We start from the raw sequence: 27,791 nt of genomic DNA, 5'->3' as shown, positions 1-27,791 counted from the left end.
TCGACCTACCAGTCACTTTCTGCACATCCTCTCCTAGGTCACATTTCCATTATTGCCCGGGCAACAACCCCCTCCTTTATTTATTTATTTATGTTTTTTTTCATCTTTTTAAATCACATTGCTACCACATTGCTAGTATTATTAGGAGGGATCTTCATGGAAACAAACCACCGATAAATGTACCACCATTGTGTTTGTTTATTGTTTGTAAAACCAAAATAGAGACTAATTCATATTAGAGATGGTGGGGGGTTTCATACTCGGTGGGTTCACAAAGCATAGGATGACTAAACAGACACTACATCAACCAGGTGGCACATTTACAGTCGGGCTGTTTCATGAGCGATGACCCTCCCCCCCACGGGCAGTGAGAGCAGACAGATCTATCGCTATGTTCCTTTTTTACGCCTTGAATGAGGAAAAGAGGTAATTTCAGTGGGCTAACTGTCGTTCAACATAGGACACACAACACCGGTATGAACAAGGTACATTGTTTTTTTTGTTTTTTTTTTTTTAAATAATACGCCAGTGGAGGGCAGGTGAGTCTGCAGCACCGCGTTTGCCCCGTATTGTGCTTGTTGTCATCAAATAGTTAAGGGAAAAAAAAAACCCAAACGAAATAAAGAAATAAAACAGCATGACATAAATGGTGTGCAAGGTTTCCTTTTTTCCTTCTGTAATATTAAAATACTCATCGTCGCCAACAGCATCGTCGTCGTCACCACAGTTTTTTTTTAAATAATAATAATAATAATAATAATAATAATAAAACAGTAAAAACTTAGAAAACAAAAGTATTTTCTTCTTTAAGACTGAACAGAGAACAAAGAGCTGCAACACTGGGCTGACTGAGTCTATCGTAGGTGCACAGAGAGGAACACGACACCAAACTCGGCACAAACGTCTGTCCATCCCCTCGTTTTCTTATCCTCTGTTGAGTTCATCAGTCCGCTCGTCGCTCTTCTCCATCCGTCCCGTTTCTCTTTCCTCTTTCCTCTACCCTTTCCGCGTTTGCTGTCCGGCAGACTCAAATGTTGGCACAACATCTCTGCAACTTGCGTCGTCTCATATTGCGAGGTCACAGAAACATTGAGAGAACATTCCCTGGTCCTCGTGTCCGTGCGTCCGCATGTCCATCCTCCTCTAGCTCCTCCCCCTCGCTCTCCTCCGTGCCGTTGCTCGGGTGAGATTAGGACGTACTGATTCTGCCAATTTCTTGTCTGATGGCTGCAGGGGGAGAAGGCGGGCGTTACAGAGTCCTGCACTTTTCACATCAATGTGGTTTTTAAAGTGAAACATTTAAAACGTAATCTTACCATTAATTATTTCATCTTTCACCTTATGCAATTCACGTACAACTTCATCCAAGATTTCCTGCCAGAACAAAAAAAAAAATCATCTCAAATCAAACGGAGCACACGAGCAAAGACGGGGTGAAAAATGAGACCAACCTGTTTCATCCTGTCGAACTCTGTGTCTGATTCACTCGTGCTGCCGATAGGCCTCACTCTGCAACACAAACGCGACAATTATATCATTACAAAGTGAGTATAAGATGGTGAACTGTAACTTAACCCCTGGTTTTACTTGTTTTTTTGTTTGATTGAACCTTTATAACTTGAAATAGTTAGACAAATTAGTATTTCCGTGGAATTAACCTTTAAAACTCAGGTTGCACAAGCCCCTCCCCCTTCCAAACGCTTGTTTCTAACTGTCCACAACCGGTGAAAAACAGTGAAAGCGACATGTTTTAAAGTTGTCATATTTCAAGAACGGTTTAAGATAGAGATTAAATTTTTGGTTTGTGAGCGTCAGGAGGCTTTCAGGAGCTCACACGCTTGAATTTGTGAGAAACGGAAAAAAAACAAAACAGAGAAATGACAGTTTTAAAATCACCCTCGTCTTCATTTTTTTTAAAAACTCCAGAACTGAGTTTTAACATGGGAGTCAATGAGAGGTTTGACCAGAACTCTCTGTGCTTTTATGTGATTTTACGAAAAACCACAAGTCACATAAAAATGAAACAACACACAGGGTTAGACAACAACCATAGCAACGTTTTTATGTACACATTGTCTGTGTAGGTTGGGAATTGTGGTCAGGGGAAGAGTTTGTTTAGAGATTTTTGGGATTATTTTCATGGCGCAGTACATACTCATTATAAAATCTAAAAAAAAGTACAAAACTTAAAGTGTGATTGTTTAAAAACCGTAATAGGTATCAAACCTTTGATTTAGGTGAGAAAGGTCTCAAGCCTTGTGACCTGTTTAAAGTTTCAACCACGTCTCTATGTTAAAGTATGACGACGCTGTGACGCTCCAAAGTGGACTGGATTGAAATCATTTTTTCCCATTAATGTGTATGTGGAAATACCATTCCCAATCAAAACTGCATGGGACGAGTTTTAGCGTCAAAATCTGCCGTAGGACAAAGAAAAATTAGAAACGTGGAAGAATAACAATAAATGCTTGCTTTATAGCTGAGCAGGCACTCTAATGGGACTAAAATTGGAACAAACACCAACCACAATGGCTTTCACATACAAAAAAGAACGTAAAAGGCTTCTTCTAATGCTACGAAATGCTATTTTTAAAGCGATTCCACACTTATTGGTTGTGTTCTCATTTTCCACCGCTAAACTAATGTCAGAGGTTCCTTTAAATTCCCGTTTCACACCTGGACACCAGTGAGGACTTTTCTGCAGAGTTGGATCGCTCCCATGGCTTCTTCACAGCATCTAGTGAGGAGCACAGTAGCAATCTTAGAATGTATATCTTATGACGTGTTATATATTGTCTTGTATAAAAACCTGGCTTGTACCTGTTGAGTTCTGACCCGATCCCCGACCACCGGAGTCATCCTGGAAAGAGGAGTAAAAGATTGTGATCTTGTGTTCAGGCCTTCAGGGCTAATGTTGGAACTAGTCGCTTCACTGCACAATAAACAAACAAAACTTACTTCATCAGGTTTCTCTGACGCTTTCCGCCTGCGAGAGCACACGAGCGAACAGTGAGTTAACTATCACGCAGAGATCGCAGCGTCGACAGGACGCTTGAAAGTATTTTATCACAGGAGCAAATGTAAAGTTGGAGATCAATAAAAAACAGTAAAAACAAATGAATAATAATAACAGTTTGTTTATGTGTGTGTTTATGATGATTGTGAAAAAGGGAACGTGTACTTGTGTGTGTGTTTGACCTGCGAGCTAGTAAGGCATTCATCTCCTGCATCAGTCCCTCCCCACCACCACCACTGCCACCACTGGACCGGTTGGAGTCACTTTTGCCACTGGAGCCGGGCGGACTGCTTTCATCCTGGGGGGAACGTTATGAAAATGAGTTTAGGTTCATGACCCACAAAAATAAACTTCCCCACCACACGGTCCCAGCACGACTCCACTCTCCTCGGCACGGTGCGGTTATTCTGCTTTTCCATCAGCGATAGTACGCGCTCTGTCGAGGTTCCAAGCGCGCTGAGCCGATACTATGAGTGACGTCAACAGACCGTCGGCAGTTAAAAAGACTTAAAAGTAACTTAATTATCAGCATTTAGCAAAGGAAAGGTCTAAAATCTCAATATTTAACAGAGGAGTCTGGTGTATTTTGCTTATTTTAACCATAAAAGGGCCAAAAAATGTCTTTCAATATCTGGTAGTGATTCACAATTTACTGCATGTTAAAATGGTGTGAGAAAAAGAGACATTTTATTTAGAAAAAAACACAGTCATTTGATTTTAATTTTAACGGTATAAAACATATTTAAAACAACATTTTGTGACAATGTGCGAAAACCTAATAACCACGCATTTTTCAATTACGGAAACGCAAAGTGCGCAGAGGGTTAATTCACTGATTCTAATGATTCAGTACATTGAAAGTCACGGCAGTTTCCATGCAGCCGTGACTCCGCCCCAAAAACCAACCAAACTGCGTAGAGTCGAGCGAGGCGTGGCAGGACCATGTAGTGGAGAAGCGGCACAAGACTCCTTACCCTGTGTACTTTCCGTAGTTTGGCTCCAGCCAGCGCTGCGGCCAGTCCTGAGGGTTGGTGCTGGACTCCCGGCGGTCCCCCAGGAGGCCCCCCGCCGGTGGGCAGTGGAGGCGGCATGGGTGGGGGTACCGCCATCGGGGGTGGTGGACCCGGTGGCGGAGGCGGTGCTGGAGGCCCAGCGAGGGGAGCCGGGGCGACAGCCGGAGGCGGCGCCACAGAGAGCATGGCAGGGTGACCTGCAGAGACAGGAGGGCCTGGGAGGAGCAGAACCACAGGTCCATTAATGGCTGCGTCATATCGTTTGGATATTCCGGGAGATGATACACACACTCTCACCGTTTGACACCTGACAGCTGCTCAGTGCAACGACACGGCACTCGGGAAGGATTTCAAATGTTGGAAATTATAATAACCTGCAGATATCGTCCATGCGTAAAAGCAGTTCATAGACCCTTTTAATTTAATGTACACAGTAGGCTCTGCACACAACACACACAGGTTTTTAGTCTCATTGTCTCACACTATAGGATTCTGTGATCACTATGTACACAAACCTCATATTCCAGGGATAGAAATTCATTTGTTCAACACTCGTGTGGCTTCATGGGTTCATGTATTGTGTGCACAAGTCTGCAGAACATTAGAGACTCACCTTTCACACACACACACACACACACACGGAACATACACTATTACATATCATGTCGTGTCCCTCTTGTCGAGAGACCACCTCCTCCTCTCTCCTCCTCATACTTACTGCTGATGGCCACGGGGGCCTGCAGGGGAACGGGGGAGGGGGTCTTCTTGGGCGATCCCCCGTCAGAGAGTGCAGTGCAAGAGGGGGGCGAGGAGGAAGTGGTGATGGTGTGGGGCTGGGCCTGCTGCTGCTGATGCTGCTGCTGATGCTGCTGGTGGTGGTGGTACACCTGCTGCTGCTGATGAGGTGGCTGTTGCAGATGCTGCTGAGAGTGAAAGGTGGGTGGGTACTGGGGCTGGTGGTTGTGGTTGTGGTTGTGGGTGGGGCCGGGCGGTGGGAGCCTGGCGGAGGCTGGGGGCGGCCTCGCAGAGTGGGGAGTGAATGAGGAGAGTAGGAGGTCCGGCTGGCCGTTGGTCTGAGGGGTGGGGCGTGGTGCTGGGCGAACTGGTGAGGGGCGGCCATGGCGCCCTGGTCGTGGGGTGGGGGCTTCATCCTGGTGCTCGGGGGTGGGAGGGGTGAGCCACGGGAGAACGGGCTGCGGCGGCAAGCCCTGCTTCACCGTCACAGCCATCATGACGGGCGGGGAGGAGGCGGGGGGCAGCTGCGCGTACATTTGCTGCAAATGAGAGGCGGACCAGGTGCCATGTTTAGGGGGGAGCATGATTTCCTGTTGTTGTTGTTGTTGATGTAGAAGTAGGTGGCGAGCTGCTGTGGGAGGAGAAAGGGGGATATGACGGACCTGGCGGCCCTGCGTGATCACTCCTCCCTGGACGGGGGAAAAAGCTGAGGCGAGCGAGGTGGAGAGCTGTGAGGAGAGCTGGGCCTTGTCCCTAGCTGCCTCTCTCTCCTGAGAAGGAGAGGAGGAGGTGGAGGAGGGGGAGAGGAGGAGGCTGACCCACGTAGGGGTGGCAGTGTGCTAGCTCTGTACTGTCTGTACTCGGGGAGTGTCTGGGTGGAGGGAGGAGTGGAGACTTTATATTGGAGAGTGGAAACGACTGTGGCGGACAGAGAGAGAGAGAGAGAGAGAGAGAGAGAGAGAGAGAGAGAGAGAGAGAGAGAGAGAGGAGGAGATGCAGACGAGGAGGAGGACGAAGGAGGGCAACAAACAAAGGAGAACAGAAAAGAGAAAAACGTGAGAAGAATGAAAAGCAAACAACTGATAAAACCAAGCAAGTAAAAGATGAAAAAAATAAATAAATAAATCAGGAGCAGTCCCAGTAAGCAAATAAGAAAAATGTCATAAAAAATAACAAGCAGCAGAATGCAAACATGACTGAGCCATGACCGGAGAGCATATGGCGTCGTCCCCCCCCCCAGAGCGAGATGGCAGTGCAGCATGTTGCAGGGACGGGTGAGGAGAGGATGTTTAAGTCTCTGTGTGTATTTAGCGGGCAGACTTGAACATTTATACGTGTGTATGAGTCAAATAATAAACAGAACATATAAAGAGCATAAAGTAAAAGGCATACAGACTGGGGAGCGCCGGTCAAAAACTAAAAGGTGGGACACACTGACACAAACAACACTGGGGAAGCCAGGGTTTGAAAGCTGTGGGGATTATTAATGACGACATCACCGGTTTGCTTTGGCAACAAACCGTGTGCTTCGTCTGACCCGACACCTGCACCTTCCCTCGTTGAAAAAAACAAAACAAACAAAACCGGATCAAATATCCACGTATCCACACCGAGGGTTTGTTAAGTGTGCGTGTGTAGCTCGTAGGATCTGCTGCCTTCAACTCCAGACCGGCGTTTGTGTTTCAGGAGACGTGTGCGTGCGAGTGCGTTAGTGGGCGTGGGTGTGTTTGTTTAGGCCTCACCTGATCCCGACGTTCGCCGCTCCCTCTCCTTGTGCGCCTGCATCTGATGTTGCTCCATCATCCTATGAAATGCAATGATGTCGTGTTGCTCTTAAAGTCCAAGTGACCGTCGGTGTACAACGCCGCCATCACAACACACTGTGTTTGTAAAATCTGTACTTCTACTTCTTCTTCTACTCTACTCTCTCTTTCTTACGCGTTACTACCAAATAAAATCAGAAGAAGAAGAGTTGGTAATGGTCTGTGTTTTTATATAGGGCTTTTCTAGTCTTGCTGAGCTGCTTTACACTGCAGTTTTCACCCATTCACACACTTCAACATGTGGTTAAGTGTCTTGCTCAAGGACACATGGAGACGAGCAAAGCCAGGAATTGAACCCACAGCCTTATTACCTCACTTTTTTAATACTTTTACTTGTAAAATTTAAGTGCATTTTAGATCAGAAAATGACTTTTGATAGTTAAGTAAATGTCATATACTTTAAGACTTTTACTTAAAAATAATAAAAAATTTCGCAAAATTTTAACACGGCTTACTGTAATTTTCAAATCACAGGAGGCACAATATTTGTTAAAAAAATAAATCAAAAATAATTAGATATTTATCTCACTGTTCAGGCCTAATGGTGTGGTAATAAGGAGATAACATTACAGTAATATATCCCAGTAATTCACATACTGGGGATTCTGAATTATTCCTTACGACTTGTGTTTTAATATTAAGAGTACATGTGTCATATTAACTCATATAAAGTGAGGACAGTCGGGGGGTTATACCTCCGTTGAGCCTCATTTTCGTCCGAGGACGGCCCATTTTGGCGCTGAACGACTGGACCTGGAAGACAAAAGGATAAAAGGGGATAAATGAATTTAAATAAATCATTCACATAAATGCAAAACTCTAGTGGCTAACTCTTACAACTATAATGTGCGCCTTCTGCCTTGGACTGTGAACTTTAACTGAGGATCGTAAAGACCATTTATGAGGAGTCACACACAAGTGAGATAACACAGGGGTCGCAAACTAAAATGACCTAAATATGAGAAAAAGGCATCAAAATAATAACATTCATGATGATGTTTCACACAATTTCAAAATAAAAGAGTATATTACGATAAGGAACAATGAATAGTTCACAATGAAAACATATTTATGATGAATCCAGTTCCAACTTTATATAGAAAAACAACAACTGAAACATCAGTCCTGCACATCACTCTAGATGTTTTAACGTTTTATTTTTTAATTTGTTTTTGCTTGTAATATGGAGTATTTGCCAAGTGCAAGATTCAGAAAGTATAGAAATAATTATGATAATTGTTGTGTCATAAAATCCCAACAAAAGATGCCATTTTAACCCTTAGTGCTCACACAGGTGCACAGTAACCTCACAAACTCCTTATATTCTAAAACATAAATACACTTCATATGAACCCAAAAGGATTGATTTACAAAGACGAAAACAAAGCACATTTTCGCTACAATTTTAGTTTGTTTTATTAAGTTTCATTTAGTTTTTTTAAAACTCTAGTTTTTATTTTAATCTCAGTTTACAGAATTGTTTTTTCAACTGTAGTTTTTGTTATTTCATTAACTATAATAACGTTGCATAAGACCTAATAGACCTTAAGACGAACAATACAACGGACGACAAAAGAATAAAATACTGCAGAAAGTATAAAAACAACACTAAGTAAATGAGTAAAAATGGGTTTTAAGATAAGATAAGATACTCTCTGTTTCCTCTCCTCGCCGCTGGTCTTTCTTCAACCTCTCTCCTCTTCAGTTCTTTCATTTCTGTGCCGCAGTCTTCTTACATAATCCCTCCATCACTCACAGAATTCAGTTTCCCTGTTTTTATTCCCCCCAGGTTTTTTGTTTTCTACTTTACTTTCATCCCTCTCTCAATCTACCTTTGTCCAAAACACGCAACTCTTGTTTACTACATACTGTAACTTACAATAAGGAGCTGCTGCTGATTCAGCATTTGTTGTTTCTACTTGTGTGTGTGTGTGTTGTCTCTTTGTCACTGCGTTTGTTATGTACCCGTCTTTCCCGTTTCCCAGTCTCCCATATTTTCAGAACAGGCCTAAACAAGAAAAACCTGTTTTATTAACCCCTCATTTTTATTAGTCCTTGTGCTACATTTTAATCCATGCACAATACAAAATAATCTAAATAATCTCATATACAGTGCTTAAGCCACAACTTCCCTAAATTAACAGCACTGGTAATTATCAAAAACATTGTTTTATGTTTCTGTAAATAGTTAATATACCAGTATGTAGAAGCTCTTTGACTGAAATGATAGTTTTACAAAAAAATAGTACATTTCTTGATTAAGATGTCAAATTATAGTTATTTACTTGCCTTCCTTAATATAAAAACGTGTTTTTGTGGTTGAATGATTCATTTCTGACCCAAATGTGGCTCATTTGCCAAATAAACAACAATAACATTAAAGTTTTTGAAATGGCTCTAGAAATATTGTGTTTCTAATGGACAGGCGGCCCTGTAAAAACAGTAATAAACAGAATCTGCTGTCAATGTGGGAAGTGCACACAATGGCCAGGCGCGTCGTGCGAGTTGCTGTGACTTTTGCCCCACAGTGCAAACAATCTGTTTATAAAGTCATTTGTTCAACATGTTGCCAGCCACAGGAATCTCGAGTGCAAACCACAGCAGGGAAAAAAGAGTCTGAGAGAGGGTGGGGACGGAACAGAAACACTGAGGAAGAGATCCAGCAAACATGAAGAGGCTCGTAATAAAAATAAAACAATTAAAAAGTTAGTTCATCTTCAAGTTCTGGGGTCAAACTGCCAAAAAAAATAATAACTGAAATTCTCAAGGAAAAGATCAAGAAAGATCCGCGTAAAACGACGCTTGAAAGTTGTATTTTATAATAATATTGATAACTTCCTGTGAGCTTTTAATTTGGTAATGAAACCTGGTGTTTCGGGCTTTTGTTTTGAAGTACTTCCTGTCAATCAACAGCCATTGACGTATTAGACACGGAGGAAGGTAAAACCCGTGTTTGGTGACCTGCAGCGCTCCTGAGGCTGTAATTTAGCACCTGGCTGGAATGGGAACAAGGTATTTGTTTTGTTTGACATGCTTTATGCACCTTACATGTTAATAATGAATAGCAAAGGAGTGTCTGTGCTTTGTTTAAGCCACAGCATCATTAGCATTGAGAGAAAGTGAAGCTCATTTTTCCTGTAAGTGCACTTTTAAGTTAAATGTTTCTTTGTTTTAGACTCGGAGAGCAGAAGCATTAAAACAGTTTTCAGCCAGGACGTCACAATACCAACACCAGGAATTAGATATTCTAACTTTTGCACCGGACCAGAAACTCGTGTTTTATGTGGAAATAAACATTTGGGCCAAGTTGTCCCTAACTAATGTGTTTTGGGCAGCTTTGTTGTTTTTGTTTAATGTAAAATTGGTCTTACAAAGTCTTACATTTAACTTGCTTTAAGCAGTAGGAACCCTGGGTAAGGATGATTGGTTCCTGAACATTTGGTCCCCCTTTCTGGACTATTTGCCAGAGGACCGAGGGAATTTGCTTAGGAAGAGTAGAACTAAGTACTTTTCTGAGTAAACAACCCTCCTCACAGTGTCAATAACCTATTTGACTTATTTATTTAACCTCTTTGTTTGTTCCTACTCACTACCTGTGTAGTTCTGTCTGATGTGGGTTGGTATTGTGTTGTATGTGTCATTGTTCTCTGTGTAAACTCAATAAAAAGGGTTTAAAAAAACACAAGGTGTGTGTAGTGAGTCATAAAATCCCATCAACAAAACATGACTCATCAGTGCGGGCTGGATTTAAAGCACGTCAACACCTGGTGAAATAATCGACCGTCTCAGTTTAGCACTTGACTTGTTGTTGACCAACTACAGAAGCCTCCGCCCCCCCCTCCAGTGATGGGAGTTTTTAGCGCCTCATTCTGGGGCGGCTATTAACGGGGGAGCGTCAGGCAGGCAGCACTTATCACATATCAGCGGAATACCAGTCTTTAAACTTCAGCACCCACGCTGACTCTTCCACAGCACAGCGCCCATGAGTGATATTTCCGTTCACTCCGTCTGGGGGGCATGCGGGTCAGGGCGGTGGGGCGGGGCCAGCGCGAGGCCAAGCTGCACTTTGAAACACACAGTGAGCACTGGAAGAGAGCGTCCACATTTTAACTGCACTGTTTTAGCAGAGACTGACTCAAGTCCTGTTCTGCATTTTATGAGGGTGAGATGTCATTGTCTACTCAAGTGTTTAGTTATTTTTATTCATATTTATCATATATATTATTATGTTCAATACACCTGTACAGCACTTTAATCAACTGCTGCTTTTTTAAATGTGCTTTATAAATAAAATTGGATTGGTATGCTACTGTGGAGTATTAGGGCCAAAGAAAAGAGACGTAACATTATGAGAATAAAGTCGTAATATTATGAGAATAAAGTTGTAATATTATGAGAATAAAGTTGTAATATTATGAGAATAAAGTCGTAATATTACGAGAATAAAGTTGTAATATTATGAGAATAAAGTCGTAATATTACAAGAATAAAGTTGTAATATTATGAGAATAAAGTGAGAATAAAGTTGTAATATTATGAGAATAAAGTAAGTAATATTACAAGAATAAAGTCGTAATATTACAAGAATAAAGTCGTAATATTATGATAATAAAGTCGTAATATTATGAGAATAAAGTCGTAATATGGGAATAAAGTCGTAATATTATGGGAATAAAGTTGAAATATGAGAATAAAGTCGTAATATTATGATAATAAAGTCGTAATATTATGATAATAAAGTTGTAATATTATGAAAATAAAGTTGTAATATTATGGGAATAAAGTTGAAATATTATGAGAATAAAGTCGTAATATTATGAGAATAAAGTCGTAATATTATGAGAATAAAGTCGTAATATTACAAAATAAAGTTGTAATATTATGAGGAAAAAGTCGTAATATTATGAGAATAAAGTCATAATATTATGGGAATAAAGCCATAACATTACAGGTTTCACTGAATTTCACATGAAGCGAAACCTGGATGATTCCTCCTGAAGTTCCTTCATATTTTTGTTATTTTCTTATGTACACAGAGGACTTTATTTATCCCGTCTGCAGCCCTGACTTGTTTGCGTCCACATCTAAAAAGGTGATTACTGTCATCAGGCAGCGAATGAATGAGCTTGCTGATAACGACACTGATTCATTCTGCCACTGCTGACCTGGCTTTGTGGACTTTCCCTCGCTCCCTGACTCTCCCTGGTGAACTCACGATGCGTGGTAATAATTTGCTGCACTCTAAACATTTAGAGGGTTAAGAAAAATACTGTAGTAATAAATACTTTGCTTGAGGTTGAGGTAGATGGGGGAATTGCTTTGTTATTACCGTGTCCACGTATTCAAAACATCACTGCTCTGGATTCTTTGATTGCAGCAGTTGCTAATCAGAAGTGACTCACACATACAGTGTTTTATCCGATTAGATTTCACGGACGCATGTACATGTTTGAAATTCGTGGTCCCACAGTTAACATGATGCAGGGCTTTCGGCTGTTGCCATGGTGAAGGGCAAAGAAGGACGGGAAGCTCCGGGGACGAGAGAGGGCCTGATCAGACTTGTAAGCTGCATCTCAGGAGGCTGTTAGGGATGTGAGCATATGTGTGTGTGTGAGCTCGCTTAATGTAATATCAGTTATTCCTCCCTGTCGTTCTGTGCAGACTGATGCTAACATACACACATGTGCCTCTTTGAAAGACACAGATCAACGCAATCTGACCTCCTCCTCTCCGCTAAACGGAAGGGCGGAGACACATTTACACAGGTTGTAAACATATTTATATACTAACGATTTGCAATTTGTGAAACACTTTTTACGAATCCCGAAAACAAATGTAGAAAAGCCACAGTCGCTGAGGGAGAGTCACCGGAAGTGATGGAGTGAGAGGTTTTGCTTTCAGTGTGGACGGTCCCTAGAATCTTTGGACCGGACGGAAGAACCAAGGGCACCGGGAACGCCTTAACAGCTGGATAAGAATATTTGTGTCTTTTCTTTAGTTGAAATGTTTGCTACCTCCATGTGCTGCTGGGAAGTTGGTAGTAAACCATTTTTTCCAAAATGATCCAGTTGTAATGATTTCTTTGTTAAACGCAGCATGTTTTTAATTATTAAAACAGTATTTCTTCTTCTTTTGTTTTCTAATCAGTTACCAACCTGCAGATTTAGTTTTCATATAACAGTGTCATTATTTGCAATATCTTATATTCAGCTTAGTTAGATATTTAGTGAAAAAAAGATCTATTTAACTGATTTGTTAATTTACTAATTTACTCATTATTTTAGCATAGTTATTTTCTTTCTTTTTTTTTTACTTAAAAAAGGACCAAAGCTCTCCTTCCCTCCATTTGCCATGCAGCCTGTTACTACGGAACAAAAGGCTTTTTCCTCTGCAGCGCAACACTTACTGAGAAGGATGACGGTGGAAGACACTCGCCTGAGGACACCAGGCGAAATCTCTGGAGTCAGCATCGTGAGAAACTCTCCTAAAGTATCCAGCGTGTCGCCAGCGATGTTTCCAAACCCTGTTTACTGCACCGCCCCGACAAAACAAGCCGTACTTTCTATATGAAATCGCATAAATAGGTGAAATGCCCGGGCTTGACCCCCCAAAAAAGTTGGGTTGCCATGCGAGGACAAGAGGTTACGACATTAAGGCTGCTAACGGGATATTTTAGCCACCGGGAGGAGAGTCACAAGGAAGGGATGGGGTGACAGCGCCGTTAAATGCTCAGATATTCTCACACTCAACTTATAAGTAGCTCGTAACCAGAGCTGCTGCTCAGAAGTTACTTAGTAAACTTAAAAGTAGACGTTACGTTCACTTTGAAAGCCCTGGATGAAAGTATAAATTGCACAAAACTCTAAAAATCTACAAGTTATTATGTTTTACTTTGAAAAGCTTAGAGTCAGATACGCTTCAAATGCTACAAAATCCTCATACAACGTGCATTTGTTCACAGCCTCGAGCGAGACCTTCTGAACACACAAAACAAATCTTTAAATAAATGGAACACGGCAAATATCCAGCCGGCAACCAGACACACACTCACTGCTACTGTTTGGCTGAGTGTCCACAGTGCAGTTGTAGTGCACGATATTAACCAGCAGAGGGGAGTACAGCTCAGATAAGTAGTCACTCTGATTGAACTGAAGCTCATTAATGTGGACGCACTGTGCAATCAACAGTTGAGGCTGTTTTATATCGTCTGCTTAAAGTTTGTAATGTCTATGTAGTGTTTTCCATCCTGATGAAGTGGACATATTACTCATATACATGACAACTGTGATATGACATGATACTGTGAAACAAAAGCGGGTCTTAAAAACTCAAGCTGACCGCTTCTAAACACTTCCATCCCCCCGTTTCTCGGCAGAGACGAACCGTTAAACGTGACTCACTGAAACATTCAGAGAATGTCTCAGAATAACCGCGTGGGGCCTGAGAGGGAGTCGAGTGTAAATCAGGACATCATTGCTTCAGAAGTTTAATAAAAACTAACTAACTAACTAACTAACTAACTAACTAACTAACTAACTAACTAAGACAGCCACCCATCCACTTTCTACAGCTGTATCCTCCATACGAGGGTTGCGCAACCATCCACTCACACCTACGGTCAATTTGAGAGCGTCTACTTGACCTAAACTCCAAATCTGCATGTTTTCAGACTGTGGGAGGAAACCCACGCACACACGGGGAGAAACATAAGCGTAAACATAGCGTCAAGATGCAAAAAAAACAAAAAAAACAAACCTAAGTCTTTACCTCCACTGTCAGGCGAGCTGAGGACATTGAGGGCAAAGAGCATGGCGTTGGAGAAGGTGGTGGCCTCCTCCTTACTGGCAAAGTTCAGCCCGTAGACCTGGCGAGCGTCGCGCCACTGGTGGAAGGTCGGGGTGGCCTGGTTGTACTTCAGGCCCTTCACTATGGAGTAGTTGATCACCACCTTTAATGGGGCGGGGGGGGGGAAATAATGATAAATAATTTATTACAATTTAATGTGCATTTGACTCTTGAGAAAGACAACTTTTGATGAGGTGCTTCACTCTTGTTTATCATCAGCTGACATTGTAGTAAACATCTAAACATGTCGTAAGTGATGTCCCGTCTAAACTTGTAACTTGAAACAACTGTTATATATATATCCGCTCTTCTGTCTCTACCTCCCATCCCTCTTTCATTTTCTGCCCCCCCCCCCATTTTTGCTTTCAACCCAACCGGTCGAGGCAGATTACCGCACATTTTTGAGTCAAACTAAATCCTTAACCGACGAGGTAGAAACAAAACTGCACTGATAAAAACCAAAAAAAGGCATGAAAGAAAATACCAGGGTGTAAATAAAATCACAGTTATGATAAGGACACTTTCAAAACAAATATGGACGCCTCACATTTAGTGTAATTTAACACCAAACTCTATGGATATGGTGTTGTAAGGCAAGGCAAGTTTATTTATATTATTTCAGTGTTTTACAATAAAAGCTGAATCATTTTTGCTGTGACATTTGAGTACATCATCACTTTCCAGATAAAAACACCGATCGACAATTAATCGAGAAAATAATCCACAGATTAACTGATTAGGAAAATAATTCCTAATTATTTTAATCCTCACTCCCACACTAGTGTCTCACCTGCTGGTCCTGCAGTTTGACGCCCACCACTCTGAAGGTGTTGTTGGCAGTGTTGTGGTAGATGTTGATGCGACTGAAGCCCTGCTGCCCGGGCTTGATGGGCACCCACTTCTTACTGGCGTCATCGTAGACCATCACAGAGGCCCGCGCCTGGCAGATACTCTGTTCACTGGACACGGAGGGAAGCAAAACAACTGGTTAGAGGGAATTTACAAGGGAATAAACAAGAAAGTCAATGACTATATCTATTAAAAACAGTTCCAAAATGCAGTTTTTAAGTCAAACTATCCAAACCTACATGGCCATATGTGAAAAAGTAATTGCCCCCCTTCTAAAATCATATAGTAACTGTGGTTAATCCCATTTTTTGGAAGCCGAGTACAGTTTCACAAGCCACACCCAGACCTGATTACTGCCAGACCTGTTTAATCAAGAGATCACTTAAATAGAAGCTGTCAGACAGAGTGAAGTAGGTCAAAAGAACCCAAAAAGGGAAGACATCACGACAGCGCGGCCTAAAGGAAAGAAAAGAAGAAGATCTATCGGTCCGGAAAAGGTCACAAAGCCATTTCTAAAGCTTCTAAAGCCATTATTCACAAATGGAGAAAACATGGAACAGTGGGGAGCCGTCCCAGGAGTGGCCGGCCTGCAAGAATTACTGACGACTCGTCCAAGAGGTCACAAAAGAACCCAGAACAACATGTAAAAGAAGTGCAGGCCTCACTTCACCTCAGTTAAGGTCAGTGTTCATGACTCAACCATGAGAAAGACACTGGGCAGAAATGGCAGAGTTCCAAGGTGAAAACCACTGCCAGAAAACATCTGGATGATCCCAAAGTCAGAAACTGAAGGAGAATCAGTTTGTGACCTTAAGCTGAAGCGCACTCGAGTTCTGCAGCAGGACAATGATCCAAAACAGACGAGCAAGTCCAACCTCTGAATGTTGACCTTTTAAAAAGGCGGTTCATGCTCAGAAACCCTCCAACATGGCTGAATTAAAACAGCTCTGCAAAAAAGAGACAGACAAATTCCTCCACAGCGATGAGAAAGACTCATTGCCAGTCATCACAAACCATTAACGGTGGATATTTGGATTAGTTTTTTTTCATTAATAAATAAAATCATGACTTCAAAACTGCGTTTTGTATTTACTCGGGTTAAATACACAGCCTGTACACAGCCTGTACTATTTTTAGACCTGGTGCCGATTCCGCTGACGGACAAAAACGGAAAGCAACAACAAAATGTTTCCATCCGCCACAGAAGTTGAAATTTCAAAGTTCAACCTCATGTTTGAGGTTTTTTTTTAAAAAAAACAAAACAGAAAAATTCCAAAGAAAAAAAACTCCAGGGGAAAAAATAAGTTGTGCAACTGGAGAGAAACCAGGATCGAGAAGCTCTTATTATAGAGAAGCTCCGTGTTCTCGTCATGCTGTTAAATACGACGGTGGTCAATGTATTAAAAAGCAATGAAACGGAGTTGCTGTGTAATTATCTGGTGAGCTGAGGGGGTCACAGTGGAGCCACACCTTTCTGCAGTCATTACTACAAGTGACCACTTTAACATAAACACTCACATGCCTACAGACACACACACACACACACACATATTTACAAGACCTCAACCTAAAACTCAACCCTGGTAAAACTCCCCGACCCCTCCCTGCCTTTACTGTGGTGCAGCGGCATCATCATCATCATTATTATTATTATGGCACATCCAGACATGTGCACGGAGCATCCATGCAGAAGGGTGTGCGCTATGTGTCGGGTAATGACACACCGGGTTAAAAACCCCAAAAGCGTTTGATCGGGAAGTGTATCGCCAGCTGGAGAGCTCGCTCTGTGGCGAGCAAAAGGAAAGGCACACGGACGCACGCGGACGCGCAGCCGCCGAAGGGACACAGTCGGCGACTTCATCACATCACAGAGAGACGGCCCGTCAATAACAATTACAGACGTTTAACAAACATGTTGTACTGTGGGCGACTTCTCATCACTGGAAGTCCTAGAAAATTTAAAAATGGACTGGCGATCTGTCCAGGGTGTGACCCCGCCTTTCGCCCTATGTCAGCTGAGGTCGGCACAGCAACCCCCCGCGACCCTCATGTGGAGGATAAAGACGGATGGATGGAGAAATAGAGATTTGCGCCCTTATACTTGTCATTACGGTAGCCCTACGGACTACTTCGGAACAGCCGTCCAATCACAGACAAGTTTCACCAACACGTGCCGTTAGCTTCTCAGTACCGTAAATCGTAAACAGCCAGAAATCGAAAGGGGCAAAAGCACTCAAACCATTTCATGACGTCATCGTATTTGTTTGGAAAAGGGCCACACAGGGGTGCACGTGGCTAGCACTGTTGCCTCACTTATGGCACTTTTCCACCACATGATAAATCAAACTTAAAAATCGTGAAAACTTGCATTATTCTCCAACATTTAGCAAGGAAATCTTAATATTTAACAGAGGAGTCTGTTGTATTTAGTGACAGCACTGCTGACAGCCGGCAGTCACAAGCGATTATGCTGTATCTCAGTTCAGTGACTGTACTCATGGAGGAAGTACTGAACTAATCTTTTTAATTAACTGATTCTAATGATTCATGTAGTGGAAAAGCGGCTTAAGGTTAGCCAGGTTCACCTCTGGCTACACTGGCTTCCAGTACAGGTTATTTTAATTATCTATAAAAAGCACTCTAATGTTAACAATCATTTATCAAATCCTGTTTGTAACCTCTGATCCTCTCACAGACGCCTTTGAACTGTTCCAGGTTCTCCGGCTGAAGACAAAAGGCGACCAAGTGTTTGAAGTGCGACGGTGGAACTCCCTGCCACAGGAAACAGGCAGACTCAGTGACTTCCTGTACATCACGTTCACCTGTGTTTCTATTTTCAGATATAACACAGACCGACAAAAATGGAAAACAAAACTTTTGTAATAAATAAAAATAAAAATATCCAAAAAACATAAGAATATCAATAAAAATCCAAAAATGATTGTGTCACAGCCTCAAATGTTTGCTTCATTTAAGGATTTACAACTTTAAAACGGTGGTGACGATTTTAGCTGAGTCATGTTTAGGGCTGTTAATTTTTTATATTGACACAGTTGGAGAATTAGGTCTTTGAAATGACTCGGCACAAATGTGTTAACAGCTTCATACGTTCATAAATGGTCTAAAATACCTGTATGGGACTAAAAAAGTGGTATTGCCCCACCCCTAATAGTTATATTACTATTATTAAATTGTACATTCAGACTCTGGAGTGATGGTTTGATACATGACGCTGCCTCTGTGACAATCATCTGGGTCTGTGGTTTGTTTCCAAAAGGCCCTCAGGATGCTAGTAACATTCAAATGTCATCATGTGACCAACCCCCCTCCTCCTGACAACCTTTCCTCCAACATGCAGACACCTGAGACCAACCCCCCCACCTCCACCACCCCCATGGACTGCAGCAGCACATGATTCGGTCTCAGCCAGTTTCCTCTCACTCCATCATCTCAACGGCCTCAAATAACTCAGCAGAGATGAGGCGGCGGCAGCGGCGGCTTCGCTCCTCTGCTCCGTCGTCATCCTCTCCAATCAACTGCTTTTTGATAGAGAAGATTTAATAACGAGTGAGGCCAGCATGGCGACAGATGGATCGGCGGTGGTGCGGGCGCTGCGTCGGCCTGTCATGGTAAAATTGGGAGCTTTACCGGTCGACCTACGCTCCTACCCTCACCTATGGTCACGAGCTGTGGGTAGTGACTGAAAGAACAAGGTCACGAATATACAAGTGACGGGTGAGAAGCTTAAGTCATCTGGAAGGGGCATCGCGAGGAGCCAGATGAGGTGGCCACGCCTCCTGGACGCCTCCCTGGTGAGGTGTTCCGGGCATGTCCCACTGGGAGGAGGCCCCGGGAAAGACCCAGGACTCGCTGGCCCGGGAACGCCTCAGGATTCCCCCGGAAGAGATGGATGGAGTGCCCGGGGAGAGGGAAGTCTGGGCTTCTCTGCTCAAGCTGCTGCCCCCGTGACCCGACCTCGGAAAACCGGTAGAAAATGGATGGACGGACAGATGATTTAATAAAGTTGGTCTATGAAATACTTCCTCACGGGCCAAGGAAACTGTTGTGTTTTCAGTTCAATGTAATCATCATCATCATTATAGGAAAAGGAATTGTGCTCGTAACTGGGGGGTTGTCGGTTCAATCCCGGGAAGGACCAAAGGCAGGAGAGCCCCTGAGCAAGGAACCCATTATTTCTCTTTAAAACATCGTATTGCAATTTTGCACAAACGGTGCAACGTCATTAATCTCTGATTGACTGACAGATTGATCAAAATCCACATCACCCACATCAACGACCCTTTGTAATAAAGAGCTGTGTTGCTTTCACACAATATCCATCACTAATCCACAGCAATAACCCAGATTAATAGATAAAGCACAGCAAGTAAAAAGAGCATCGTGCCTGGATCCTGCAAGTGAAACGTTTTTCACAGTTAATATCCTCCGTCTCGAGTCCCACAGGAAGTTCAGAGTCAACAGGAAAGACGCTTGTCCTGAACACTTGCACATGTGGACGCTGCATTCCTCGAATACTCCAACCGAGATAGAACACTCGGGAGGACAGGGCGACGCATGAGAAGCTTTTATACAAATAATAATTAGACTCGTCGTGTTTCGTCCACCTTTACAAACAGATTCTCTAGTCACACAACAGAGTCTCACTGGGACCAGGGAGGGAGGGGACGAGGGAAGCGGCTGCATCTCAGTGATGGATCCTCTTACAAAAACAGGCCCTATTTCTGGATCAGTTTGGGCCAGTGAGGGATGTCGTACCTGAAACCTGTTGCTGACAGTTTCAATTCTCCTCGGCCAGGCAGAAATAAGGCGGGGCGTCTCGTCTCCTCCCTCTTTACGGCGCCACGTGTTGCTCAGTCTCCACGCGAGAATTGTTTCGATCAAGTGCTCCCGTTGCACGAACACTTCATCACAACTCATTTCATCCCGGGCAATAAAAATCCACCGTTTGGTTCATTTAAGGACTACGCGTCAATTAGCAACATTAAAATGACTTGACGATGATCATAGACAGAAAAAGCAAAACAAAAAGACCCAGATGTCAAACGGAAGCAGTTAACAGTATTGTTTTCTTCAGTTAGAGTCGTCGTATTGTGATATCACCGCTCACCGCTCCTAGTATCCAGCGGATCTAACACTAGGACACTAAGACTGGTGAGAGCAACACTACATCGACACACACCTGCATAAGAGCATCGATTATAGCCGCTCTAAGTAGATTTCTACAAGGTTGTGAGCGCTTGTACGTCCTGCAGCTGACTGCTCATTAGGCAGTTTTCCACTTTAGGCTGCTCCGGTCCTCTGGGGGGTTCCGACCTGCTGGTATTTTCCCCCTCTTATTTATTCCATATACCGTCTTTAAAAATGCATAAGCACTTTCCTACAGCCGGCTCATGAATAAAGAAGGAAATAGTGTACGATTCTCACACCACATGGACAGGCTAACAAAACATACCTGAAGCTCCATCGTTTAAATAACTTGTTTGCCATTTGCTGAGAACAGTGTACTCTGAATGTGAAGTACTCGTCTGGTTATTTCCAAGAAGAAAAAAAAAAGGTTGAGCTTGAGTCGACTTGGCCAGCAGCTCCCGTCTGAGCGTTTCCACCTTGTTTTTGCTGGACTAAGCAGTTTTCTCAGCGGAGCCAGAATAATATTCATCTCAACAAAAAAAAAGAAAAAAAGAAGGCACGAAGAGAGGGAAAGTCGAGATGAAAAACAAGAGCAGGGAGGACATGACGGCTCCTGCCACATAAGTAAGTGTCACAAAAGGAGGCCACGCTCCACATGGTGAGACATATGTGGCCTCCACCACCATAAATCCTATACATGCACTCTGGGACTGAGCGTCACGGCTGTGTTTTGTTCCTTCCAAAACCGGTAGCAGGAGGAAACGGCGCCTGAGAGTGATCCAGGTTGGTTCGGGGCCAAGTCGCAGGGCATTGTGGGTAAACGCAACCGAAACATGCGCGCGCTGAACCCGTTATCGCGGCTCCATGTTTTGCTCTTATGTGGCAGAAACAGAAGTTGCCCTGCATTAACCAACAGATGAGTGAGTTTCCTTGCAGCGCCGCCACAGGCGGGGAGGGGAATACGTTATTCAAAAAGGTGCGTTTTGTTTAGGGGTGGAAAAACGACCTCAGGTCAATTGTTTTTTGCGTTTCCATTAGGAATAGTAGTTGGGAGTAGAACCACACACTAAAGTCCATAAAGATAAGCGTCATTTATAACACGCAGGAGAGCTGCTGGTCTACTGCTGCCTTGTTTGTGTCGAGTGTGTGCCACTGGCGACGTGGCGAGGACGGCGTGCTCCGGTGACCTGCGACGCTCATGTGGAGGATAAAGCAGAAGCCGATAGATGGATGGATGGATGGTTCTCAGGCTTACGGGTTACTAAAGGCGCCCGTGTGCGCAGTGGATAAGAAATATGAGCGACAACAATAAAAAGAGGCACTAAAAGAGGGATTTCAAACACTAAAAGTCCCAAAATAACACAAAGGAACAAGTGGAAGAAGCAGATAAACTCCTGTGTGCCGTAAAATCTATCATTTTCTTAGCTTAGGGTGGACACTGTCATCATAAACTATCCCTGAGTTTAGGGTGGTAAGGCACCCGTGTACAGAGCTTCTATTATTGTGTGTTCATCGAGTCTTTCCACACAGCGGTGCATATTTTGATTCTGTAATTAAAACTAAAATTTAAAACATTTACACAGATTTACAATAAACCACACGTCTACTTAGTAGCATTTTGTGGGGAATTTAACAGCGTTATTTAAGATCTGAGAGATTACATGGCCACAGAAGTAAAGAAAACACGTGTTACATACTGTGTGTACAATAACTATTTCTCTAGAGTTAAAAGGAAGGATTCTCCTTCAAGAGGAACCCAGAGTTTAGGAGAAGCTGCATTTTTCTACACCCAGATAAACTTGGCTAATCGAAGGCTCTCATTTGTCTTTGGCACTGGTGTTCACTGAGAAACCAGACAGAGCAAACCTCCAGACTCCAGAACAAACACAATCTGTGTTGCTCCGCTCCACTGGCGACGACGCACTCAAATCGAATCAGTCACTTCACTCTTATTAACGGCCTCAAAGACAATCACCGCCTGTGCGACGACAGCCGAGCGTCAGGACAGACTTCTCGTGCAGCAGGAGCTGTAATCACTCCGTTTTATGACTCCCCACTCGGTGCTGGAGCTAAGAGGGACTTAGACGTCAGCGAGCGATTACACACCGATGCAGAGGACGTGCGGTGAGTAAGCAATTGCAGGAGACTACCGATATCTCAAATCCATACCAATATTAGTCCGATACGGGCCTTTTAGACCATTTATGAGCTATGACAAATATTGTTCTGCCAAAAAACAGCCCAAACATGACTCAGCTAAAATGCTTGTGCTGATTTGTTTTTTCATTTTCATTTTCACACGAGATTTTATTTACGAGAATAAAGTCGTACATTTTACGAGAATAAAGTAGTAATATTCTAACCTGTTGTTTTGGAAGAGGAGAGTTGGAAAAAATAAAAAAACAACACCACTTCCTGTTCCTGTTTCAAAGTAAAAGCTCTCTAGTGTTCCACGTCCTTTCCTAATCGAGAAATATGTGCAACTTCATACTGAAGAGTCCGGGCATAGAGATGTTCCGATACCATTTTTTTCCCTCCCGATACCGATTCCGATACTCGTGCTGTCGGTATTGGCCGATACAGAGTACCGATACCGATACCAATGTGTTAAAAAAAAATTCATACTATGCCTGCGTGTGATGATTAACATTGTGGTAAGGCCTTGTTCAGGTATTAAACCCTTTGTAAAACATGAATGAATACAGCAAATGGAAGCTATTTATTTTTATACTTATTTTTAAATAGAACAGTATAAAAAACAGTAGTGCAACAGCAACTTAAATAAATATAGGAATAATTATAAAAAACAAATTAAAGTGCAGCCATGGAGTGCAGGACTCCAGTACTTGCCGATACCGATACCAGCATTTTTGGCAGTATTGGAAGCTTTTCCGATACTGGAATCGGAATCGGAACAACTCTATCCGGGCATATAACTGCACATGTTAGGCAAACTCGATGTTAAATCGATTATGCGAGCAAGAGAGACGACTTTATTGTCCCAGAGAGACATTTGTCCTGGACAGCAGTGCCGCTGCAGGGGACGTTCAATTGAAAACAAAAAAAACAAAATAAAACAATGTTGAAACACATAATCATACATAATCTAACAAATGATTTCATTGTGCAACTGGGGTGTTGTCACAGTGCATTTGGTCTCCTTAGTGCAACAGTGTGTTATTAAAAAGGAATAAATCAAATCTTCTGAAAAACAAAACCAAGGGATCGTAACCAATAAATAGATCAGATAAAAAAGTATTGATGCCCTAAAAGCCTAAAGAATACAGAAGACTACCAAAAAAACAAATACACTTAGTTAAATTTAAATGTTTGCGTTAGTGCTGGAGGAGAGACGTGGACAGATAAGACAAGCGTCCATCAGACGACTGTGACATGAAAAAGTGCTGCAACTCGTTCTCAAAACAGGAGCAGAAGTCCATAATTACACGCCCACACCAAGTACATTATAGTGCCCATACTGTGTGTGTGTGTGTGTGTGTGTGCGTACACCCAAAATAACAGTCACGGATATTTTTAAGGAGGGGACACTCGGGGGGGAGAAAGAGGCTCACACAGAGATTGGTTACTGCGTATGGATTTAGTTAGATCTCTGTTATTATTATGGCCTCCATGAGGATTACAGCCTCCAGGGTTCACTGGGCATTTTGGGGCACAGCCTTTTGTGGGCGTGTATACATTTACGGTATGGACGCTTTGGGTGGGTGCGGGGGTCCGGGCTGACAGAGGGACCGACTGACTGACTGACTGGATTACAGGCTGCTCATTACCTCACTGCAGTCTTAAATCTAAATGAACCAGGACTTAACTCTCGTACAGGACCTCTAATCTGCTCCACGGGGGGGAAAGTACGCTTCGCGAGGCGACGCACGCCAACTTCTACTCACGTCAGAAACGGAGTGATCATTCTGTACGTGAGCAAACGTGTTTGGCACGTCACACTCGGTGCGTTCGCCGTATTGTTGCCAAAAGAAAAGGACACTGAGGTAACTGAAACTAAACAACGGCCAGATTACTCTTATTATCATTCAAGCCTCTGTCTGCACATGATAAAGTCCTCAATCACGTCGGAACATGACGGCACTGACAAATACACAGTAACTTTCTCTTGCGCCAACATCGGATGATGGATTTAGGTCGTTTTCACACCTTATAGTCCATGCTTTCACACTTTGGAACCTTTTGAAGAACGTAAGGCAAACAATGAACAAGAGAACTTGCTCATCTGTTGTTTTCTGTGAACATACGACACGTTCACGCTGCAACAACAGGGTTAGACATTTCTCCCGGCTATTGTTCCACATGAGCATATGTTTTGGCTGTGTTTACCCACAATGCCCTGCGTTGTAGTCCTTGCTTCCTGCATTTGGTTCCCTTGAAGCGAACCGAGACCTGGACCTGGACATCATAGCATGTAGCTACAGATTCCTGTCAAAATAAAAGCCTTGCATCTCCCTTCAAAATGCTCAGTTCCTGCAGATGCAAAGTTACTAAAATAATAATCAAATCAGATAACCTTAACTCTTCTCTGTAAAAGTGGCAAACTAACCCTTCAAGTTTAGTTTTTTTTTTACCTCCTCCAGTAAGAACTGACACTGCAGGTTTTTTTACCTGCTATTACTCAATCAAACAATGCAGCGTTGCACTTCCTTCTATAAAACAGCACCAAAGGCATATTTTTCCGACTACGGCGCCAAATTCTACACTTGTATTTGTTCCAATATGAATATGTATGAGACTTCCTTTGAGGGTTAACACAGAACACGGGCTTTCAAAGCCGCGATGACGAGGACTTTAAGCTTAATGGCATAAAAAACGTCTCCAACCTCTTCACTAATGCATCACAACAAGCCCACTATATGTGTGTATATATATAGTTTTCAGACTCTCATAATCTGACCCATCGTGTTGTCCGGATTATAATCACGGCACTACAGTGCACCACCACGTCTGCTCATGCATTAATACTATTTTTTTTCCTTAATAGTATTAATGTAAACCACATTAATGTGCTTACGCAAAAACGTCCCGGTTGTTTTATGAAAAGAGCTCAATCTAAAGCCGCGGTGCATGTGCGGCTCACACACAGAGCAGCAGCATGAGTGAATGGATGACCTACATTCTATTTTCCCCCTTGATGATGTGATTTGCATGTATTTGTTTTTACTGCAGTGCATATAAATGTATGCGTGTATGAATGGAGAGCGATCTCGGCTCAAGTGACGCCACAATCGCTCGTGTGTTGCACAGAGCTGCAGCTAACGATTATTTTCACCATCCAGGAAAATGTCAGAAAACGTTGATCGGTGTTTCGTCAAACGTGGAAATGATGATGATCTCAAATGTCGTGTTTTGGCCACAAAGTTTGGATGATTTCTTTGTCACATGGAGCAAAGAAACCAGGAAATATTCACAGCAGAAATCTTGGATTAATACTCAATTCATTCTTTTGTATTTTCAAACTGTGACTTTCAGAATAAAAGCCCAGATTTCTCACCCAGTAATGACATTCAAATGAAGTTGTGAGTTTTTCTTCTGTTTTTTAGCGTTGAAAATAAAAACAGCGACTTTGGAGTCTGAGTGTGATTATGTACTGAAGGTCAGATGCCAATGCAAAGATGTTACACATACGTACAAGTATATAGATCTCTCTCTCTCTCTCTCTCTCTCTGAGAAACGGCCAAGGACCCTTTAATTCACTCTACTCTGTCATAATACTCAGACAGGTGTACTTGTAAATAAAACACATTAAAATAGATAAACATATCGCAGTTAAAACAGAGAAATAAACAGGAACAGCTGTAATATTATTAGAGTGCCACGTCACCCAAAAAATAAACAGTTTTTTCTTACTAATTTCAGAGTGGATCTGAGACACATTCCCACCACAAAAAGAAAAATAAATAAATCTGACAAAAAGTCTAAATAAAAGCCCTACACTGCACTTTTATTAGTAAAAGATGTGAAAAACTTTGATCCAATTTAAAGAACAGGTCAAATTTAATCCCAATCTGTCATAGAACGTGATTTAAACAAACACAGCAGCGTCGTCATTGTTTCTAAGTTTACTCTCAGCCCTTTCATTTTGTCCGCCGCAATCCATGACCTCTCCATCTGAAGCGTTATTGTTTCTTGCATTCTTGAACAAAATAAATCCAAGACACAATTCTAAATTCCGGCTTTTAACAACAGCACGTCGAGGCCAGATTTAGATTACAGATTAGTATTTTAGCTCTGATTAAAAGAAAACACCCCAGCAGGGACAGCTTTGTCCGTCTGTGCTGTTGGAACACAACAGACCTTTCTTTGCACACAGTAATCAAACACTTTCTAGAGTTTCTAAAGTCTGAATTACAGCAATCTCTGCCAAAAAAAAAAACAGTAGTTTTTCCTCTCCCAGATTAGGTTTTTGCCTCTGACATTTCGCTCGTCTCTGACGTCACACGCGCGCGCGGGAACAATGATCAGAGTGATTTTAGAAGCACGGTGTCGAACAAAGTGTGAGTACAGACCTGGCAGCGATGTGGCTGTAAAACAATCCCGAGTCACTAACACTCTGGGGGAGGCAGTAACGCAGCACTTGGAGCCGGTGCACGTCCATTTTGGCACACGAGAGCGAGAGCAGCAGCAGCAGCAGTTTAGGACACACACTCCCTCTTGTTCTGCTCCATTACCTTCAAACAATAACTCCTTTAAAAAGTTCAAATGTAATCCTTCTGTTGTGAAATCAACAAAAACTGCGCCGTCAAAATTCTGGTTCTGCCGCGGACGCTGTGATGATGATCAACAAAGAGATGACTGACTGACGGACAGACGGGCAGAGATGAAGTCATTGACCAGCCTGTGTGTGTGTGTGTGTGTGTGTGTGTATCAGGGAACCTCTGTGCTATTGTCATAACCCCAGGGAGATTACCTCATATCCATCTCACCCATCCTCTAACACCAGTGTGTGTGTGTGTGTGTGATGGGGTGGAGGGTGTGGGGTCCCGGCTCCAGCCTGCTGTTGCCATAGCCACCCAGTATTAAGCAAAGGCAGAATTAACATCCAGCCAGTCCATCATGTGGTCAGCACCTATTGATTGATGTGAGGCGGCGTACAGAGGGTGAATGTACAGTGTCTGTGTGTGAAAGGACCATTAACGTCCAACCGAGTCATTGACGAACTAACACTCCAGTTTTTCAATCATTAAAATGTGAATATTTACGACGTTTCTTTGCGCCGTCTAACAAACGAAATCATTCAAACGCAGTGATTTCGGTTCCAACGCCGTCATTTCCGGGTTTTTGCAAACACTGGTGAACATTTTCCAACATTTTCTGTCGTCGACAGGTTCATTGATTATG

General features: G+C 42.8%; 1 protein-coding gene and 1 long non-coding RNA gene across 2 annotated transcripts; one reads left to right on the top strand and one right to left on the bottom strand.

Moving 5' to 3' along the window:
* Positions 1 to 574: 574 nt before the first annotated feature.
* On the bottom strand, positions 575 to 27,315 carry evla (Enah/Vasp-like a). Its single transcript, XM_044047715.1, is given in 17 exon segments — positions 575 to 1,227; positions 1,317 to 1,374; positions 1,452 to 1,509; positions 2,677 to 2,737; positions 2,821 to 2,860; positions 2,959 to 2,986; positions 3,199 to 3,314; positions 3,991 to 4,244; positions 4,748 to 5,117; positions 5,120 to 5,210; positions 5,212 to 5,558; positions 5,561 to 5,682; positions 6,507 to 6,568; positions 7,283 to 7,340; positions 14,355 to 14,535; positions 15,223 to 15,391; positions 26,960 to 27,315. Coding segments are annotated over 17 exon segments (2,142 nt in total). The 5' UTR covers positions 27,049 to 27,315; the 3' UTR covers positions 575 to 1,189.
* LOC122783069 lies at positions 9,517 to 10,272 on the top strand. Its single transcript, XR_006362001.1, has 2 exons — positions 9,517 to 9,599; positions 9,763 to 10,272. It is a non-coding gene; the product is annotated as an uncharacterized LOC122783069 (long non-coding RNA).
* Positions 27,316 to 27,791: the final 476 nt, after the last annotated feature.

This window comes from Solea senegalensis, linkage group LG16 (genome assembly GCF_019176455.1).
Source record: "Solea senegalensis isolate Sse05_10M linkage group LG16, IFAPA_SoseM_1, whole genome shotgun sequence".
NCBI classification, from domain to species: Eukaryota; Metazoa; Chordata; class Actinopteri; order Pleuronectiformes; family Soleidae; genus Solea; species Solea senegalensis.
Note: the sequence above shows the minus strand (reverse complement) of the source record. Positions and strands in the feature narration are given on the sequence as shown.